The sequence below is a fragment of the Neurospora tetrasperma genome (assembly GCF_000213175.1).
Source record: "Neurospora tetrasperma FGSC 2508 unplaced genomic scaffold NEUTE1scaffold_3, whole genome shotgun sequence".
NCBI classification, from domain to species: Eukaryota; Fungi; Ascomycota; class Sordariomycetes; order Sordariales; family Sordariaceae; genus Neurospora; species Neurospora tetrasperma.
Window position 1 is genome coordinate 4,697,570 of NW_009799101.1, and position 19,424 is coordinate 4,716,993.

Consider the following 19,424-nt stretch of genomic DNA (forward strand, 5'->3'; position numbering starts at 1 on the left):
ACAACACCAGGGATTCGCTGGTCGTCACCGACCCAACTACTAGTCTGGCCCTCACTGGCTTATCTATGGGAGAGCGGACGGGATCCCGAGTTTTCCAGTGGGTATGGTCGTATGTACTTGTGCTTTTCAGATTAGCCACTTATGTATGTTGTTGGACTGGATTGTGCAAGACGAAACAGTGTTTTGTTTGGTTGAGTGGTGGCGTGGGATAAACCTCGTCGTGAATGCTTTACGATCGCAGTTAAGGGGATCACAGATTGTACAAAATACTTTTTACTATGATATGGATCCACAATGTCGGAGACAATTAGGAGAGAAAAGTCGACGCCCAAGATCGTCACTGCGACTGTGCCTGTATAATGATTGATAATACGAGTGAGCGGTACCTAAACATCGCCCTTTACTGACTCCTGAAGAGCAACATTTGTCGTGTACACCATGATGATTCCCTGACAGAAGATAGAAGAACCTCCGTGTGAAAGATTGTAGTGTCGTTATTAGAGAGTGACAAGTACGTACACTACCAACGCTTGTCACATGCCACGAGCTACGACGACCAGCAGCACTAGGTAGTGCACATGTACGTGTACGTGTACGAACGCATGGCTTTATCACCTTCAATTAATCGTCGCTCGTCATTGTGACATTTCTCTTTTAGTCCAAGACGGACGACTGCACATCATTCGACGACGTTTACATACATTTCGTTTCGTAGGGCTGAACTAACCACACTCTCACCGTAATTCTGTCCATTCATTATCCCCCGCGCGCGCGCGCGCGTGCGTGTTGCACATTCAACAGCATGTGAAAGTCCCGGGAGGGCGGTTGTAGGTATGTAGTTGGTAGGGCTGGCTGGGCCAGAAGAGAAACAGAAAAAAAATCGTACGATTTTGATGTCAAGGTGAGAGACGCAAAGTGGGTCACGACGAACCTAAAAATCCGGGGGACCAGGGGATGGATGAACGACACGACATCATCGCAAAGTCGGGACGGGCCTTGTTAGTCTCTGTGTGGGAAGAAGATCTGGAATAGGTACATATGATTTTTGGAGACGTTTGATATTTGAAGCTGTTGATGGATGATGGCTGTTTTCTGGGTCATTGTTTGTGATAAAATGGATGACGAGGTCGTGGAGAGTCATAACGGCAAATCCCTCTACTCCCTGTGTTCGATGGGAGCGAACGGTACGAACATGCAAGGGATCACGGGGCGGCCCGACATGGGGGGGTCTCCCATCCACAATCTGCTGGGCTCTTTTGCTGGGCGCACCAGTCTCAAAAAGCCGCCGATGTGGTTGTCGCACGGATATTGTTGTCTCGTTCGGAAGTATGGCCAGGAGTTGAGCTGTTGAGGGAATTCGGCAAGTACCGAACCAAAGCCGTGAAGTCAATATCAAGCTCGTGGAAAAGACCGTTCGTCTCTTCCTCGGATTCCGCGGGCTTTGAACAACGTCCCCAGGTCCAGGAAACTGTTGGCGAATCTGCACGTCCGGGAGCCCCCCTGCCGCATCAATTTTCTGGCCTGTACACATACCTCATTGCGCACGGATCACCGATCAGAAAAGCAAGCCGCGCATCGATTAAAACACCGCCCCCTTTTGCGGAGGAGGCGCCTATGGCTGTGGGGGTGCAATATACTGAGTTGTCAATACCCTCATTTTGGCGAGTCAGAACCATTTCGATATCAAGGCAAAACTCGATCTCTTTGCCGTCAACAAAAGAAGCGAATGTGCGCTCGGGCCAAAGGGTTGATTTTAAGGCAGCAAAAGCAGACTTGTTAGGGCCATGTAAGGGTGCCGTTCCCGCGGGCGCGGACAACATGTTGGGGATCTGCGGGGCCCAGCGCCCGCACTAACATTTTCGTTTGCTGCTGTGCCGATCCCCTGAAAAGGCGCTGAACCTCGCCAGCGGAACATCCTTGGTCGTCCCGTTCAACCCCTCAGTGGGTGAAGATATTTTGGTTGTTTTCAAGGCGAGGCTCGTTCAATTGTTCCGTGCTCAACCCTCCGTCTCACGCGGGGAGGTTCGGCCTTGTCGGGGGGTTTCCGTACAAGGTTTTTGCGAACCCAACAAATCTTGGGGGTACGTACCGAAGATCTCATCGTAATTTTCATACATGCCGTTACCATGTGACCCACCGACGCCACTTCGGTTTGGGGTGGAGGTGCACCCCGAGTCCCTGACAGCCCGGAATGGAGGAGATGGACTACATAAGCACGTACCCTATGTGACCACTTTCGGTGACTTTTCATCATCGGACATTGACTTTGGCGCGCCGTATGTACGAGACTAAACCGATGTCTGTTAGCTTCATTGGGAGGACGGGCATATCATTCAGTCAGCCGCCAATGTTCGTTTTGGAAGCCTGTCATCGCCAGTGTTGTCCTTGTGTTGGCCTCTTCAAACCATTGTCTTGCCAATTTCCCCACGTTCCACCGGGGTATCGACCGGAGGTTACATGCGCCCATGTCGCACCAGACGTCAGCTTTCGGTCGGCCAGTCTTTTGAACACCGGAGCCCCACGGACAAGCTAATGACAACTTGGGAAGTTAAGGTCCATGATCCCCATGATTCGGTTGTTGTGTTGTGCTGGATCCGTGTTTAAATTGCGATGTGGGCTGGAGGTTGGGTGTGGAAGACTGCAAGCGTTGTGATGGAGACATCATCTGAGCTGCGATATGGCGTAAGACAAGAAACAGGCGGGCCATCATGCTGATATAAACGAAGATGGAAGTCAATGGAAGGACAAGAGCAGAAGGGCATCTAATAATGTAGAAAAAAACAGACCGCCACAAATGTCATGACTACAGCGACTCTGAATCACGTCCGTCTGCGGCGTGAAAATGACTGCATCCGGACTTTGCGCCATGCTTCGTGAGACAAGACTGGACCATCCATCGGTACGTAGCGGGGGATTCCCGGGTTAGTCCAAGCAGCAACATCAATGTCTTTTGTCTATCAAAGTAGTGTAGATGTCGAGAATAATCAAATCAATTGCTACATGAGAACTTGTGGACACCGCAAAAAGCTGTAAGAACGACGGAGGTCGTGTGTATTCGGCGTACGAAGCTGACGATTGGCAAAGGTGTGGTTGGGCAGTCGCCTCGGTTCCTGACATTGTGATTGGAGCAGTGGGCCTTCCCCAACGATCCCGTTCGGGTGAGAATCGACGTCCGTGATTGGGTGATTTCTGACACTTCTCAATTGGAACCCACAATTGGCTTCGCTTTGGCTAAATCCACCCCTCCCTCCCTTTCCGCCTTTTTTTTGGGCGAACCGGCTTGGCACTTGCCCCTGGCTTCTCCAATTGACGAACTGAACCCCAAAGGTTCCCAAACCTTGCCGAATCTGAAGGGCGAATCCCACCTTGATGCCATCCACCGCCTTGGATAGGCAGGCGGGAGCAAATGGCAAGATTGGCCTCGATAGCGATACCATTTGGCGGGGTTGAAATGTCGCAGTGGGGGACATCAGAGCAGCGACCACTCAACTCCAGGAGATTGGAAGGATGAAGCAAGAGGGAAGAGATGGGGGAATCAAGTATTTATGCATTATCGGAAAGAGAACGGGCTGACTTTAGTTGTCCGAGTTCATCCCGTTTCGCTCTCGGTCCTTGTAAGTATTGTTTTGGAGTTGAGGTTGAGTGGGCGCAATCGAAGTGGAAGTACATGTAGTGTACCTGTACCCAATTGCCCCACTTGTGGCTGCGATTTTCCCATCAAACCCGCAAAGTTGTGTCTCGAAGTCGCCCATTTGGAAAGTTCGGATGCAATACCGCGGCATTACAACGAATCTTTCACGGCCGTCTGCTCGCTCTTGCCCCTCCAGCTTCAAGTATCAAAAGGTTCCTGTCGCCCTCTTCCGGTCGCCTCCTTCCAGGTTGCTTCGTCCCTTCACTCCTCCTCGCTCCCTCTGGTCCTGTGGTCTGGTCTTGCCGTCCTCGTCCAATTTAGCTTCAGGAATTTCGTCGTCCCTCCACGTCGTCTTCCTCCTCCTTCCTCCCACTCTTCTCTACCTGACCTACCAAGACCTTTTTGACCAAGGCAATCGCGTGCGGCAAATCCCCCCTCCTCCAGCCAGCACCACTCCATCCATCTTTGCTCAAGATCTTCAGTTTTCTTGCTGCACCTCCTCCTTCTTGCTCAGCCTCTTGCTAAGCAGCCTCGATTGTTTATTGTTGACGTCGACATTGATCGAGCAATCGCACGACACACACTTTCCCCTTACATCCCTGCAGAGATACCCCGTGCGGCTTCTGTCGTAATTTTCCACCCACTTTCCAACTTCTCCACGACAACTTGACTCGGTGAGTGTTCCTCTGCATTCACTGCACCTGCAGGCAGCTCCCTTCACTCCCCCCTCCCAGGCAGAGCACCGGCCCATTAGCACAGCCAGCATGTTCCCAGTCCCCTCCTGCTTGTGCCTGGACTGGACACAATTCGACTCGCTCTACCCCCAATTCCCCGATACCCAACAAACCAAAGCTGATGCGACCACCGCATCCACCACCCTGCCACTCCAGTCTCTTTCCACTACCATAACCCTTAATTACCACCAGCTGCCCCGCCTCACGACATTCTGCCACACCACATCTTTGCTTTGCCGACGAGGAGCTGGAAACTGACAGCAGCATTCTTTTTTTGCAGGCGATTTGTTAGCTGAGCCGAGCTGAATAACCGAAACACTCCACTGACCGATACTTGAATTCGGCTGTTTCGGAAAATAGGTATACATCGACCGAGTGTAACATTGAAAGCGGCTTCCTCCTCTCCGCATTCGATCCACGACGACGACGACTCCTCCGACTCGACAAAACAACACCACATATTTACAGACAAAATGGCGGACACAACAGCGAGTGACGCCGTCGTCCAGGCTTCATATGCCGCCAAGCACAACCTGGCCCCCCATTTCATTGGCGGTAACAGGCTCGAGAATGCCCCTCCCTCCAAGGTCAAGGACTTTGTGGCCTCCCACGATGGTCACACTGTCATCACCAACGTACGTTTCCTCGCTCTCCCGGCGGTCCAACGCACATTTTGCTGACATTTGCTTGTTTTCCAGGTCCTTATTGCCAACAACGGTATTGCTGCCGTCAAGGAGATTCGCTCAGTAAGGAAATGGGCTTACGAAACATTCGGCGACGAGCGCGCCATCAAGTTCACCGTCATGGCCACCCCCGAAGATCTGCAGGCCAACGCCGACTACATCAGGATGGCTGATCACTACGTTGAAGTCCCCGGCGGCACAAATAATCACAACTATGCCAACGTCGAGCTGATCGTGGATATTGCCGAGCGTATGGATGTCCACGCTGTGTGGGCTGGTTGGTGCGTAGACAAGAGTCCTGCTTTTGGGGTTGATGGCATGAAAATACTGACTGTTCGAATAGGGGTCACGCCTCCGAAAACCCCAAGCTTCCCGAGTCCCTTGCGGCTTCCCCCAAAAAGATTGTTTTCATTGGTCCTCCGGGTTCTGCCATGCGCTCCCTTGGTGACAAGATTTCCTCGACAATTGTTGCCCAGCACGCCGACGTTCCTTGTATCCCTTGGTCTGGTACCGGTGTTAGCGAGGTCACGGTCGACGACAATGGCATTGTTACGGTTCCTGATGACGTTTACCTCAAGGGCTGCGTCAGCTCGTGGCAGGAGGGTCTGGAAAAGGCCAGGGAGATTGGTTTCCCAGTAATGATCAAGGCCTCCGAAGGTGGTGGTGGCAAGGGTATCCGCAAGGTCCTCAACGAGGACAACTTCGAGTCGCTCTACAACGCTGCCGCTAGCGAAATTCCCGGCTCGCCCATCTTTATCATGAAGCTCGCCGACAGCGCCAGGCATTTGGAGGTTCAGCTTCTTGCTGATCAGTACGGCAACAACATCTCCCTCTTCGGCAGAGATTGCTCGGTCCAGCGCAGACATCAAAAGATTATCGAAGAGGCCCCCGTCACCATCGCCAAGCCCATGACCTTCAAGGCCATGGAGGAGGCTGCTGTCCGTCTTGGTCGTCTCGTCGGTTACGTCTCGGCCGGTACCGTCGAGTACCTCTACTCCCACGCCGATGACAAGTTCTACTTCCTCGAGTTGAACCCCCGTCTGCAGGTCGAGCATCCTACCACTGAAATGGTCAGTGGTGTCAACCTTCCGGCTGCTCAGCTCCAGGTTGCCATGGGTATTCCCCTCCACCGCATCCGCGACATCAGACTGCTCTACGGCGTCGACCCCAGGACTGCTAGCGAGATCGACTTCGAGTTCAAGAACCCCGAGTCCGAGAAGACCCAGCGCAGGCCTACCCCCAAGGGCCACACCACTGCCTGCCGTATCACCTCCGAGGATCCCGGTGAGGGCTTCAAGCCATCCAACGGTGTGTTGCACGATCTCAACTTCCGTTCGAGCTCCAACGTCTGGGGTTACTTCTCCGTCGGTTCTGCCGGTGGTATTCACAGTTTCTCCGACTCGCAGTTCGGTCACATCTTTGCCTATGGCGAGAACCGTGCCGCCTCGCGAAAGCACATGGTCGTTGCCCTCAAGGAATTGAGCATCCGCGGTGACTTCCGTACCACCGTCGAGTACCTCATCAAGCTTTTGGAGACTGAGGCCTTCGAGGAGAACACCATCACTACCGGCTGGCTCGATGAGCTTATTTCCAAGAAGCTCACTGCTGAGCGTCCCGACCCCATTCTGGCCGTTGTTTGCGGTGCCGTCACCAAGGCCCACATTGCGAGCGAAGGCTGCATGACCGAGTACCGTGCTGGTCTTGAGAAGGGTCAGGTCCCCTCCAAGGACATCCTCAAGACTGTCTTCCCCGTCGACTTTATCTACGAGGGTTACCGCTATAAGTTCACCGTCACCAGGTCGAGCGCCGATAGCTACCATCTCTTCATCAACGGCTCCAAGTGTACCGTCGGCGTTCGTGCTCTGAGCGATGGTGGACTCCTCATCCTTCTCAACGGTCGCAGTCACAATGTTTACTGGAAGGAAGAGGTCGCTGCTACCCGCATGTCGGTCGATAGCAAGACCTGTCTGCTGGAGCAGGAGAACGATCCCACCCAGTTGCGCACCCCCTCCCCCGGTAAGCTCGTCAAGTACACCGTCGAGAACGGCGAACACGTGAGCGCCGGCCAGACCTTCGCTGAGGTCGAGGTCATGAAGATGTACATGCCTCTCATTGCCCAGGAGGATGGTATCGTCCAGCTTATCAAGCAGCCCGGCGCTACTCTCGAGGCCGGTGACATCCTTGGTATCCTTGCTCTCGATGATCCTAGCCGTGTCAAGCAGGCCCAGCCTTTCCTCGGCCAGCTTCCCGAGTTTGGTGCCCCTGTTATTGTCGGCAGCAAGCCCGCTCAGAGGTTCCGCCTTCTCTATGACACTCTCCAGAACATCCTCATGGGCTACGACAACCAGATCATCATGCAACAGACCCTGAAGGATCTGATTGAGGTTCTTCGTGACCCCAAGCTCCCTTACAGCGAGTTCACCGCTCAATTCTCAGCCCTTCATGCTCGTATGCCTCAGAAGCTCGACGCCCAACTTACTCAGGTCCTCGAAAAGGCTTCTTCGCGTTCAGCCGAGTTCCCTGCCCGCAATCTCGGCAAGGTCTTCCAGAAGTTCCTGGACGAGAACGTTGCCTCCAAGGTCGACGCTGAGCTGCTGAAGACCACTTTGGCCCCTCTCACCACCGTCATCGACCAGTACTCTGAGGGCCAGAAGGTCCATGAGCTCAATGTCATTCGCGATCTCCTTACTTCTTACGTCGAGGTCGAGCGTCTCTTTTCTGGCCGTCGTCTGCAGGATGAGGAGGTTATCCTCAAGCTGCGTGATGAGAACAAGGAGGACATCAAGAAGGTCACCCAGACTGTTCTCTCTCACAGCAGGGTAGCGGCCAAGAACTCGCTCATCCTCGCGATTCTGGACGAGTACCGCCCGAACAAGCCCAACGTTGGCAACGTCAGCAAGTATCTCCGTCCCGTCCTTCGCAAGCTTGCCGAGCTCGAGTCTCGTCAGACTGCCAAGGTTTCCCTCAAGGCTCGTGAGATCTTGATCCAGTGCGCCCTGCCCTCTCTCGAGGAGAGAACCGCTCAGATGGAGCACATTCTTCGCTCCTCTGTTGTCGAGTCTCGCTACGGTGAGACTGGCTGGGATCACCGTGAGCCTAGCTTGGACATCATCAAGGAGGTTGTGGACTCCAAGTACACCGTCTTCGATGTCTTGACCCTCTTCTTTGCCCACGAGGATCCTTGGGTGTCCCTCGCTGCCCTTGAGGTCTATGTGCGCCGCGCCTACCGTGCTTACGTTCTGAAGAAGATTGAGTACCACACCGATGAGACCGAGACTCCTTCCTTCTTGTCCTGGGATTTCTCTCTGCGCAAGCTTGGCCACTCCGAGTTCGGCCTGCCCATCCAGTCCGCTGCCCCCTCCACCCCGGGTACACCTGTGGACAGCACCTTCAAGCGCATCAGCTCTATCAGCGATATGTCCTACCTTTCCCACAAGACTCAGGATGAGCCTACCCGCAAGGGTGTGATCATTCCCTGCAAGTTCTTGGATGATGCGGATGAGCTCCTCAGTAGGGCTCTCGAGAAGCTCCCCGTGCTCGGAGCCCGCAAGAGAAACAGCGTGATTCCCGATCTCAACGAGAAGCGCAGACCTCCTCTTCAGCGCCTGGAGACCTTTGACGAGCTCTCCGCTGTCGTCAACGTTGCCGTCCGTGATGCCGAGGGTCGCAGCGACGAGGAGATTCTTAAGGATATTCTTCCTCTTGTGCACCAACACAGGGAGGACCTGTTTGCCCGCCGGGTCCGCCGCATCACATTCGTCTGTGGTCGCAACGATGGCTCCTACCCTGGCTACTTCACTTTCCGTGGCCCTGAGTACGTTGAGGACGATAGCATCCGTCACAGCGAGCCTGCTCTTGCGTTCCAGCTCGAGCTCGGACGTCTGTCCAAGTTCAAGATCAAGCCTGTCTTCACCGAGAACAAGAACATTCATGTGTACGAGGCGATTGGCAAGGGTGTCGAGACCGACAAGCGCTACTTCACTCGCGCTGTCATTCGTCCTGGCCGTCTGAGGGACGAGATTCCTACTGCCGAATACCTCATCTCGGAGGCCGATCGCGTCATCAACGACATTTTCGATGCTCTTGAGATTATCGGCAATAACAATTCCGATCTCAACCACATGTTCTTGAACTTCACTCCGGTCTTCCAGCTTCAGCCCGAGGAAGTTGAGCACTCCCTTCAGGGCTTCCTTGACCGCTTCGGCCCTCGCGGCTGGCGCCTCCGTGTTGCCCAGGTCGAGATTCGCATCATCTGCACTGACCCTGCTACTGGCATGCCCTACCCGTTGCGTGTTATCATCACCAACACCTCCGGCTATGTCATCCAGGTCGAGCTTTACGCCGAGCGCAAGTCTGAGAAGGGCGAGTGGGTGTTCCATTCCATCGGTGGCACCACCAAGATCGGCTCCATGCACTTGCTGCCGGTCAACACGCCTTACCCCACCAAGAACTGGCTCCAGCCTAAGCGTTACAAGGCTCACCTCATGGGCACCCAGTACGTCTATGACTTCCCTGAGCTCTTCCGCCAGGCTATCCAGAACAGCTGGGCCAAGGCTGTCCGGATGGACTCGTCTCTTGCCGACAAGCAGCCCCCTGTTGGCGAGTGCATTGAGTTCAGCGAGCTCGTGCTTGATGACCACGACAACTTGATCGAGGTCTCGCGTGAGCCTGGCACCAACACTTGCGGCATGGTTGGATGGCTCATCCGTGCGAGAACCCCCGAGTACCCCAACGGTCGCAAGTTCGTTGTTGTCGCCAACGACATCACCTTCAATATCGGCTCTTTCGGCCCCAAGGAGGACAACTTCTTCTTCAAGTGCACTGAGCTTGCCCGTAAGCTGGGTATTCCTCGCATCTACCTGTCCGCCAACTCGGGTGCCCGCTTGGGTCTCGCTACCGAGCTTATGCCTCACTTCAGTGTTGCCTGGAACGACCCCAGCAAGCCCGAGGCTGGCTTCAAGTACCTCTACCTCGACGATGCGGGCAAGAAGCGCTTCGAGAACACTGTCATCACCGAGGAGATTACCGAAGGAGACGAGAAGCGCCACAAGATTGTCACGATCGTTGGTGCTGAGGATGGTCTCGGTGTTGAGTGCTTGCGTGGCTCCGGTCTCATTGCCGGTGCCACCAGCAGGGCCTACAACGATATCTTTACTTGCACGCTCGTCACCTGCCGCTCCGTTGGTATTGGTGCTTACCTTGTCCGTCTTGGTCAGCGTGCTGTCCAGATTGAGGGCCAGCCCATCATTCTCACTGGTGCCCCTGCCCTCAATAACGTCTTGGGTCGCCAGGTCTACACCTCCAACCTGCAGCTTGGTGGTACTCAGATCATGTACCGCAACGGTGTCTCCCACTTGACCGCCAACGATGACTTTGCTGGTGTCTCCAAGATCGTCGAGTGGATGTCGTTTGTCCCTGACAAGCGCAATAACCCTGTGCCTATCAGCGTCAGTGTCGACACTTGGGATCGTGACGTTGTCTACACCCCGCCTCAGAAGCAGCCTTACGACGTCAGGTGGATGATTGGTGGCAAGGAGGACGAGAACGGCTACCAGCCCGGTCTCTTCGACAAGGACTCCTTCGTCGAGACCCTTGGTGGATGGGCCAGGACTGTCGTCGTTGGTCGCGCTCGCCTTGGCGGTATCCCCATGGGTGTCATCGCTGTCGAGACCCGCTCTGTTGAGAACATCACTCCTGCCGATCCCGCCAACCCTGACTCGATCGAGCAGGTGGCCAACGAGGCTGGTGGTGTCTGGTACCCCAACTCCGCCTTCAAGACCGCCCAGGCCATTAACGACTTCAACAATGGCGAGCAGCTTCCGCTCATGATCCTCGCCAACTGGCGTGGTTTCTCTGGTGGTCAGCGCGACATGTACAACGAGGTCCTCAAGTACGGTTCTTTCATCGTCGACGCCCTTGTCAAGTTCGAGCAGCCTGTCTTCATCTACATTCCTCCCTTCGGCGAGCTTCGTGGTGGCTCGTGGGTCGTCGTCGATCCCACCATCAACCCTGTCGCCATGGAGATGTATGCTGATGTGGATGCTCGCGGTGGTGTTTTGGAGCCTGAGGGTATTATTGGTATCAAGTACCGCAAGGACAAGCAGCTTGAGACCATGGCCCGCCTCGACCCCGTCTATGCCGACCTCAAGAGGCAGAGCGCCGATGCCAGCCTTCCCAAGGAGGAGTCTGATGCGATCAAGCAAAAGATGACTGAGCGCGAGCAGCAGCTTCTGCCCGTTTATGCTCAGATCAGCGTGCAGTTTGCTGATCTCCACGATCGCGCTGGTCGCATGAAGGCCAAGGGTGTCATTCGCGAGGTCCTTGAGTGGCAGAACGCCCGCCGCTTCTTCTACTGGCGTGTGCGCAGAAGACTCAATGAGGAGTACATTCTCCGTCGCATCATCTCGGCTACTACCCCTGGCGGTGCCCCAAGCAAGGCTCTCACTGCTAACTCGACCAAGGAGCGCGCCCGTCACCTCCAGCTTCTCCAGGCCTGGAGCGGTATTGAGAAGTTCGACACCGCCGACCGCGAGGTTGCCGTCTGGTACGAGGAGAACCGCCACCTGGTCCAGACTAAGATCGATGCCCTCAAGGCCGAGGCGATCACCTCGGAGATGCGCGACCTTATCCGCGCTGCCTCCAAGGGCTCTGATGACGCTGCCTGGAAGGGTGTCCGTGATATCCTGAGCGTTATGCCTGTTGAGGAGAGAGAGAAGGTCGTCAAGTACCTTACTACTCTCTAGATTCGTTTGAGGGTGGAAGAAGTTGGGAGGTTTAGAGACGGTAGAGATGGCATTTTTTGAGGCATGGTCGGAGTTGAGGTGGAGACGTATTACAAGTTTTTATATCATGATCTCTCTTATGGGTTCTTTCTTCTTATCGAGCGGTTATAAAAGGAGTTATGAGAATACAAATATGGTAGATATCACGGTGGATTGAGCGTTGGAGGGCGCTCAAACCTACCTGGTATCCCACTTGGGCGAACAAGCGAATGGAATAGGACGGCAATAGTCATTATTATTTGCATATCGGTAGTTGTGTAGTTATTGCTAGCAACATGAATCGATTAACCAACTTTGGATCTTGCTTTGTCGTGATGTTAGCCGATGCTGAGATGTCGAGCGCTCTGATGTTGGATGGATTGCCCGCTCCAGCACAACAGGCTCAGCCTGGCTGGTGCAAGCTCCCAATCGGCTCCTTTGCATTTACGTTACCGTACTAACAGATTGTTACTAAATACCCCACGAAATGAGTTAAGGCCGCATCTTATTCTTAGTCGCCATCTTTTGGATTGTACGTCGCGTTTTCGAATCATCGACGACTAGTCATTGATACTTATTGGAACTAGGTTCCTCTTAATGAAGGGTTTTCGTGCGTAGCTGAAATAAATAGGTCGATAGATTGAGCTGGGGTCATTTTCGTACAGCATGTGCTACTGTCAGCGTCCTTGTCGTTGAGTGTTCTGCTTGTGTTGAACAAAGCCGTGTTCGTTACCGCGTTAAGGTTTTGGCCTTAACCTCTGCATTACTGTGCAGGGTCTGCAGCTGCACTCCTGCAACATTAAGGCAGCTTTAAGGTATGCCAAGAGAGCTCATTACTGAGCTCTGTTCGGTATATATAACCAATGGCCTCCCCCCCGTAGTCATCTTTTCAACTCTTCCTTTCTCATCTACCATACTCTTTTTAACAACCACAGTATATATATTGTGTAAAATACTGTGTAGTCTAAATGGTAGATTTTAATTGGGAATAGCCTCATTTATTATCTTTTAGAAAAAAAGGGTTTTTTTTTTTTTTTTTTTTTTTTTTTTTTTTTTTTCTAAAGAGAGGTTTAGGAGAGGGAGGCGCTTTACGACGGCGACCCCCTATATTTATAAGGGGTAGAACACTATAAGTAGTTCTTACTACGTTCCTTACTACTATACTGCTCAAAATCGAGCAGTACAGCAATAAGCAAAACGGTTAAGAAATAAGAAGATTTTAGCCCTCTAATTGGCCAAATCGACGATTTGGAGAAAGTACAAGTAGTTGCAGGTAATTGCAGCGATTTACATAAAAATAAAAATTATTTAACGAACGCTACACGAGCGCAGTACGGCAGTAAGCTTACTGCGATCCGAACCCTGCAAATCTGGATATCTCCTAACTTTATCCCGCGGTAACGAACACGGCCCAAAGGGATTTGACCACTTCCCTGTCATCACCTTCGTAGCCTTACTAGTTTTCCTGCCAAGTTCGACCTGTACTTGCTATGCTGACAACTATAGCAACAGTTGACCTTATTCAGATACTCCTATAGAGTTCTTGTGAGATAGTGGTAGTGAGGGTTCTCGTCAGTTTTTACATGTTATGTATTGGATAGATTACAACAATGATAGACATAAACAAGATTGAAAACAAAACATTAAAGCATGTTGAACATCTATTTATATAAGCGGACCAAAAAAATCCGATCCGGACAAAAGGTCCGGTTTATGATCCAGACCAACCTTTTAAGAAAACCCGGAGAAAAATCCAGACGTCAATCTTGGCAGTCAAGTTCCAGCGTTAACGTCAGTCGATTGAAGGCATACGTAAGATATTGGAGAGCACAAAATGTGACGTTTTTGACTTTCGAAGTAGATTTGCTACCTAGGTAATGATTATAAGAAGACTGCGAAGAACTCTACAACTTTGTTTTTGAATTCTTTGTTGACTCGAGAGGTATAGTTGACATATAGGAATAGTGAGACTACCTTAGTATTAGAACGGTCGAAGAATAACGATTTCAGGGCAAGTGCAAACGGTCTTATTACTCAATGACGTATAGATTGAAAATGTCTATTTAAAGAATGTGCCTTGCAGGAAACCTCAAAAAAGAAGCAATATGTCTTAGACACTTATCCTTATCTTTACTTCCACTTGTCTACTACCTTTTCACACGTTCTATATACTGTTCTATTCGTCTTCAAACGCCCTACATACAGACTCACTTTAATTCACTCCAAGTCCGTTAAGTTGCTATTCTTCACCGTCAGGGAGACAGCGACCTTGACCTCTTGATTATTCCGTCTCATTCAATAATCCGTCGATCGATACCTTCCAACAGTTGTGTTCTTACAGTACCTATTATTACAAGACAACAGAACTCGCATCTGCCAACCTGCGACAAACCAATCTTGCACCCCAAGCGAAATCACGTCCTCCCAGCAATTCGGAAGCCTACCTAATTAGGTTGACATCAATTCCAAATGTCTCACCCCATAACACTCTCCCCAGCTAGAGCAGAGCTCAACTTCCTCCTCCATTCTCACGCCCAAAAGAAAAAGGTCAAGATCATCGAAGCACCACATACCATCCGTTCATCCCGCCACCGAGAATTATCATCTCATTCACTACTAGTCGAACGCTACCGCTGCGAAGGCATAATCACCATGCACCCAAAAGACGACAACAAATCACATGCACTGCTTGAGCAGGTTCATGTTCCGAGGGAATCAAATTTCCTACCTCTAGTTCGAGCGCCCACGCCTTATTACCCACGCGAGGTGGAAGAACAGCAGCAGCAGCAGGATGGAAAGAAGAAGAAGGGGGTTCGTTGGACGGATCCTTTGGAAAGACCGGCTACAGGGAAGGGATTTCCGGGGGTGCGCGTGAGGTCGGTGCTTAAGAAGACGGATGCGGTGGTGGGCGGGAAGAGCAGGAAGTGGTGGTACTTGAGGTGAAGAGGAGCAAGAGAATGGGCCAGTCGAATGGGTGAGCAGGTGACCTTTTTATTGTGCGATGGGACAAGCCACCTGGTATTCCTAGGACTACCTACCTAGGTAGGAATGTCCCGAAGTCAGAGTCGTCGTCGAGTCGAGGGTTTGCCTGAGACGTCCTACTTCCTACTTCCTACCCTATTGCTTCTTTCACCACCGAGGCGCTTCGGCGTCCGCAGATTGACCGTCGTCCACCGAGCCTGTTGATGCATCCCTCAGGAGATTCCCGCGGCGTTGCAGATTACCTAGGTAGTTCAAGTTGAGGACTCGCTATGTCCGTCGAGGTCGAACCCAAAGGATTTCTTCATCAGCGTCGGCGCCTGAAGTTGCAGTAGGTACGTAGGTAAATTCCACTTGGTACTGCCACCCCCTTCCCAAAAGAACTTGACCTCGCTGACCACTAATGACCGCGGAATAGATACCTACCTAGGTAGAGCTATATCTACCCAGAGGTAGCTACACTCCCCTCACTATGGCACCGCGCTTCTGCTTCTTCTTCTCCTCTCCCTTTCCGCGTAGGGCCATATTCCCCCTCTCGGTTCAACTTTGCAGGGCTCCGGGTTAGCATAATTGCTCCTCCATTCCAAGAGAGGAATCACCCCCTTGATCCTCCTATGCAAGATATTCCAGTTCCGGACCGCTTGCTCCGGGAAAGGACGCCAATAAACAGGTAGTAAATGGAACTTTCCGAACTCTTGACGGAGGCGGCTATACAAGCGCTTGCTGTCAAAAAGATCAAGATTGCAATACAATTCCTTGGCTTCCTTGCAGTCAGCGAGCTCCAACCACTCGCTTGAAGCCCGGCGGTAACGAATGACGTGAAAAAGAAGCGAAGTGGAATCATCGCCGTTTAGGTCCTTGAACCGACGCTTGTCGATGGGTTTGCCCGTGTTGAATGGGGGGAAGCGGAAGCTGATATCGAGCTGTTGAAGCTTGGGCATGTTGAGCATGCCCTGGGCCATTGCCACCATCAAGTTGTTGAAGTCGGGGGTCACTGTGAATATCCCGATGATTTGTAGGGAAACCAGCTGTTGGGATAATGTGCGGATTGCTACGTTGAGGGTTTCTTCACGTTCACCTTCAGACTGGGTTAGAGGTGTCTTCAGGAACTCTCGCAGAGCAAACGACTCGTAGTTGAAAGGCCCGACCCACAGCGAAAGGGATGATAGGTTCTTAAACACCTCGCCATGAAGAGCTTCACAAATGCCTAGTAGATAGGTCTTTGCGTCAGTAACAGTGCCCTTTTAACCATGAAACACTCCCACATACCTGTACGATGTTTTGTCCTTTGCTGGCCTTGGTCCAGGAACTCGTGCAGTTCCCAAACAACGTCATCGACTGTTGGAAATTTGGTCAAGATGTCCGACATCCATACCGGTGGAACCTCTGTTGGCTCCAAAAAGACATGTTTGCGTGGCCTTGTCAACCTTAGGTTTATATCCTCGTCATGTGTGATCTGTAGATGTGTCACACCCGGGCACGTCGGCAAATTATTGATATCCGACGGCGCTCCCCAATTTCCTCTCTCCGCTCCCAACAGCGGGCGTAAGTTGACGATGTTGATTTGGAGAAACAACGGTGCTTCGGGCATTGGAGAAGCAAGGGAACTCGGCTAAGGTAGAGGTATTAGGACGGTCAGTATTGGAACTAAACATGGAACCTTCAAGACCAGAAGACGATGAACCTCATCAGCTTCCTTTCACTCACCCGAATGAGGTTGACAAGTCGGAGGATGCTCCCAATTGTGGAAATAACTCCTCGGTCGCTAACAACTGGAAAGGGTGTATGTGTGGCTCTGTCAAGGTAGTCGAGGTTGATGTTGCATTTGATGTAGCGAACGGAGTTACGGCGATGGGGGTTGCGGGCCATAATCTGTCTCAACTTGAGTTCATCATTCGGTGACCGAATTTTGACAAGTGTGAACATTTTCTTCTCGATGGCACGTTGCCACGGAAGTGAAATGGTGGCATAAGCTGCCGCGCTCACTGAGTCGCGTTGCCTCCATGTTGCTTCCTGCTGTCTTGCGTTGAGAGTTGCGATGTTGTCCCACGCTGTGAAAAGGACTGGGAAGAGATGGTGGGCAACCTGGTCGATGACCTCTTGGGGGAGTTTTTCCATGGTTGTAAAGATGGATAAATACTTTTGATCTCGATAGCGAGGAGGATCAACAGAACTGCGAGTAAGTGTCAAAGAGACGGAAAAAACTTGAGCAGAAATCTTAATTAGAGGTTAGGAGGATAACGGTAAAGTGACGGATGTGAGCAGCCAGTACGCAGAGAAGGTAGATACTCCGGGATGAAAGCAGGATTGTGCTAGGACCGGGCAGACGACAGGAAGAGAGAATAGGATAGGCCTATTGCACGTGGGTCAAGGGGGCGGATTACTTGGCGCACCGAGTCTTCCGTTGCACGGCTGGGTTAGCGGTTGAGTTATGGCTTTGGGGGATAATCGGCATAGGGTACCTACCTACAGATAATAGCTTTGCGCTGTTGAGTTAATGGAATGTAAGATACTGCTCATTCTTATTGTGGCGAGAGGAGAACTGAAGGAGGGGAAATTTGGTGCGAGTGATGTATATATAGAAGGGAAGGACCGGCGTCGTGGATGCCTGCCGAACGAGTGGATAGGAAACAAGAAGTCACGGCCAGTTTTGACGCTGATTGCCTCGAGTAGCGTATATAATTGGAGAAATTTCGGTGGGAAAAGGAAGTTGAAGTATCTTTATATAACGAATGACCGAGTAAAACTTTCCAAGCTTTTTAATGCGTAGACTATATTTTATTGTGATCTGAATTGTCAAGGTGTGATGATGTCGATTCCGTAGCTGCAGTGCTTGAGAGGGGCGGGGCAAAGAGCTCAATGGGTGTCCGAGTTACTCTACTAACAGATCGTCACCTTGCAATGACGGGTCCCTGATATGATTGCATCTCATTTCGCGATCACCCTATCATTTGTGACCAACCACGAAATCTGGTTCCGATACGGGAAGTATCTATTTCCAGCCACAGGACATTAACTTGAGCAATAGGAAGTAAAAGGCCCAGCCTCAATTAATCCTATTCTATCAGCCGTATGAGACGGTATCAAGGTTGATCACGACACCCTCTGCACCATCGTCACCCAATACATAGGTAGCCGTGCCAGCCGGCCTTAGCCCAACGTAACCCAAAAATCCTCCCGATCCCATGAAACTTAGTGTACCTAGGTCAACCCATAAAATTTCCAACTTTGCCTCTCGGTAGTTATTCGTAGCAAGTCCATTGGAAACACCGTATGACGCCTTGAAGAACTCCACGAATCCTGACCCAGCACCGTACGACAAATAGTGCTGTTTGAATTGGCTTCTCGTTCAGGCACTTTCCAGCCTTCCAGCAACAAGGAGAGGCAAAGGTCTAATCCGATAAAACCATAGACTCTAGTTCGCACCAAAAACCCCGGCATCCTTAAGCTTGTCGATTATCCGTTGTTCATCGGGAGCTTCAACACAAAAGATCTAGTCAGCAACTAATCAACTAGTTTAGAGACACTGCCCCCTCAGCCCACCCAATAATTTTCTAAGTGGGCAGTAGGCCATCTCTCTATGCGATACCAGAAGATACGCAGGGAACTCACAACGTCTCATATCCCCCGCCACCTCGCCCACCGTAAACTCCCTCGACCAAAGCTGCGCCAGATTGGTCACGTCAATCTTATCCTCATTGATTGAAACGCCCATCTTATAGGTACCCTCCTTGAGAAACTTGGCGTTGTGAAAGAGAAAAAAGGCGTATGGTGCCCCGTGCCCATCTTCTTCCCCAGGGAGAGCCACACCGGTGACGGCCAGGCCCTGGCCCGTTTGGACTGGGCGTACGCTTATGTCTGCCAAAGGCTTATTGGTGGTCGGGTCTCCGAGGCAGAAGAAGGCGTGGAGGTCCTCTGGAAGTAGCGTAGAAGGTAAGGGCCCGTATCGAACGACGGCGAGGATCTTGATGTTTTGCTTGGTTAGAATGAACTCGGGAGGTTGGACGACAAAGGAAGCTCCGCCGGAGGTTGAAGTGGACATCTTGGGACGATGGTGGGTTGGTGCAATGTGATGCTGATGTGTTGATGTCTGGTCAGTTGAGTTCTCTAAAGATCGCTTGCGTGAAGTTAATGCGGTGAGATGATTCTACTGAGGTTGGGGATGGTAGTGTCAAGTCTCTGGATTCCATCTCTTGATTTATACTTTGACAACCGTGAGAGACATAGGTGAAGGAGGATAATCTCATCCTGCCAACACCAAGTTGGCCCTTGGTGATAACAAAGGGAGATGGTGGGAAATTGACATTGGTAGTAGGTGGGTGTAATACCTTGCTTGATGCTGACGCCAACATCCTTTCTACTCGATCGTTTGGTCCGGCTTGGATCCGATGATAGAGTCCTCTTTGTCTGATAATGATGATGATAATGCGGCTCTAGGTCTGGGCTTGACAGAGGTAGGCTGTTAGATAATTTCTTTTGGTGACTGGATGTTGGAATATCAGGTTGGCCAAGGGGTATCTCAAGGCGACAAAGCGACTGTGAGTCCGATGTTCGGGATATCAAAAGCAGAGCTGTCCGGGGAGAGGTCATCGTCCGGGGGGTCTTCATCAAAATACGTGTGAGCTTTGGAACTTTT

At 51.7% G+C, this 19,424-nt stretch overlaps 5 protein-coding genes across 5 annotated transcripts; 2 read left to right on the forward strand and 3 right to left on the reverse strand.

Annotated features, from left to right (window-relative positions):
* Positions 1–1,274: 1,274 nt before the first annotated feature.
* On the reverse strand, positions 1,275–1,820 carry NEUTE1DRAFT_110545 (uncharacterized protein; the record flags this gene model as incomplete). Its single annotated transcript, XM_009853164.1, has 2 exons — positions 1,275–1,500; positions 1,534–1,820. 2 exons carry the CDS (start codon positions 1,818–1,820, stop codon positions 1,275–1,277), a joined length of 513 nt encoding a protein of 170 aa, XP_009851466.1.
* Positions 1,821–4,838: 3,018 nt separating this feature from the next.
* NEUTE1DRAFT_82868 (acetyl-CoA carboxylase) lies at positions 4,839–12,122 on the forward strand (the record flags this gene model as incomplete). Its single annotated transcript, XM_009853165.1, has 3 exons — positions 4,839–5,000; positions 5,064–5,329; positions 5,392–12,122. The coding sequence occupies 3 exons, from the start codon at positions 4,839–4,841 to the stop codon at positions 11,789–11,791; spliced, it is 6,828 nt and encodes a 2,275-aa protein (XP_009851467.1).
* Positions 12,123–14,278: 2,156 nt separating this feature from the next.
* Positions 14,279–14,752, forward strand: NEUTE1DRAFT_138166 (uncharacterized protein; the record flags this gene model as incomplete). The annotated part of the gene is made up of 1 exon (XM_009853166.1): positions 14,279–14,752. The coding sequence occupies one exon, from the start codon at positions 14,279–14,281 to the stop codon at positions 14,750–14,752; it is 474 nt and encodes a 157-aa protein (XP_009851468.1).
* A 506-nt stretch (positions 14,753–15,258) lies between these two features.
* NEUTE1DRAFT_42972 (uncharacterized protein) lies at positions 15,259–16,906 on the reverse strand (the record flags this gene model as incomplete). The annotated part of the gene is made up of 3 exons (XM_009852030.1): positions 15,259–15,866; positions 16,058–16,400; positions 16,496–16,906. The coding sequence occupies 3 exons, from the start codon at positions 16,904–16,906 to the stop codon at positions 15,259–15,261; spliced, it is 1,362 nt and encodes a 453-aa protein (XP_009850332.1).
* A 1,297-nt stretch (positions 16,907–18,203) lies between these two features.
* On the reverse strand, positions 18,204–18,830 carry NEUTE1DRAFT_42033 (uncharacterized protein; the record flags this gene model as incomplete). The annotated part of the gene is made up of 2 exons (XM_009851977.1): positions 18,204–18,265; positions 18,401–18,830. 2 exons carry the CDS (start codon positions 18,828–18,830, stop codon positions 18,204–18,206), a joined length of 492 nt encoding a protein of 163 aa, XP_009850279.1.
* Between the last annotated feature and the right edge of the window lie 594 nt (positions 18,831–19,424).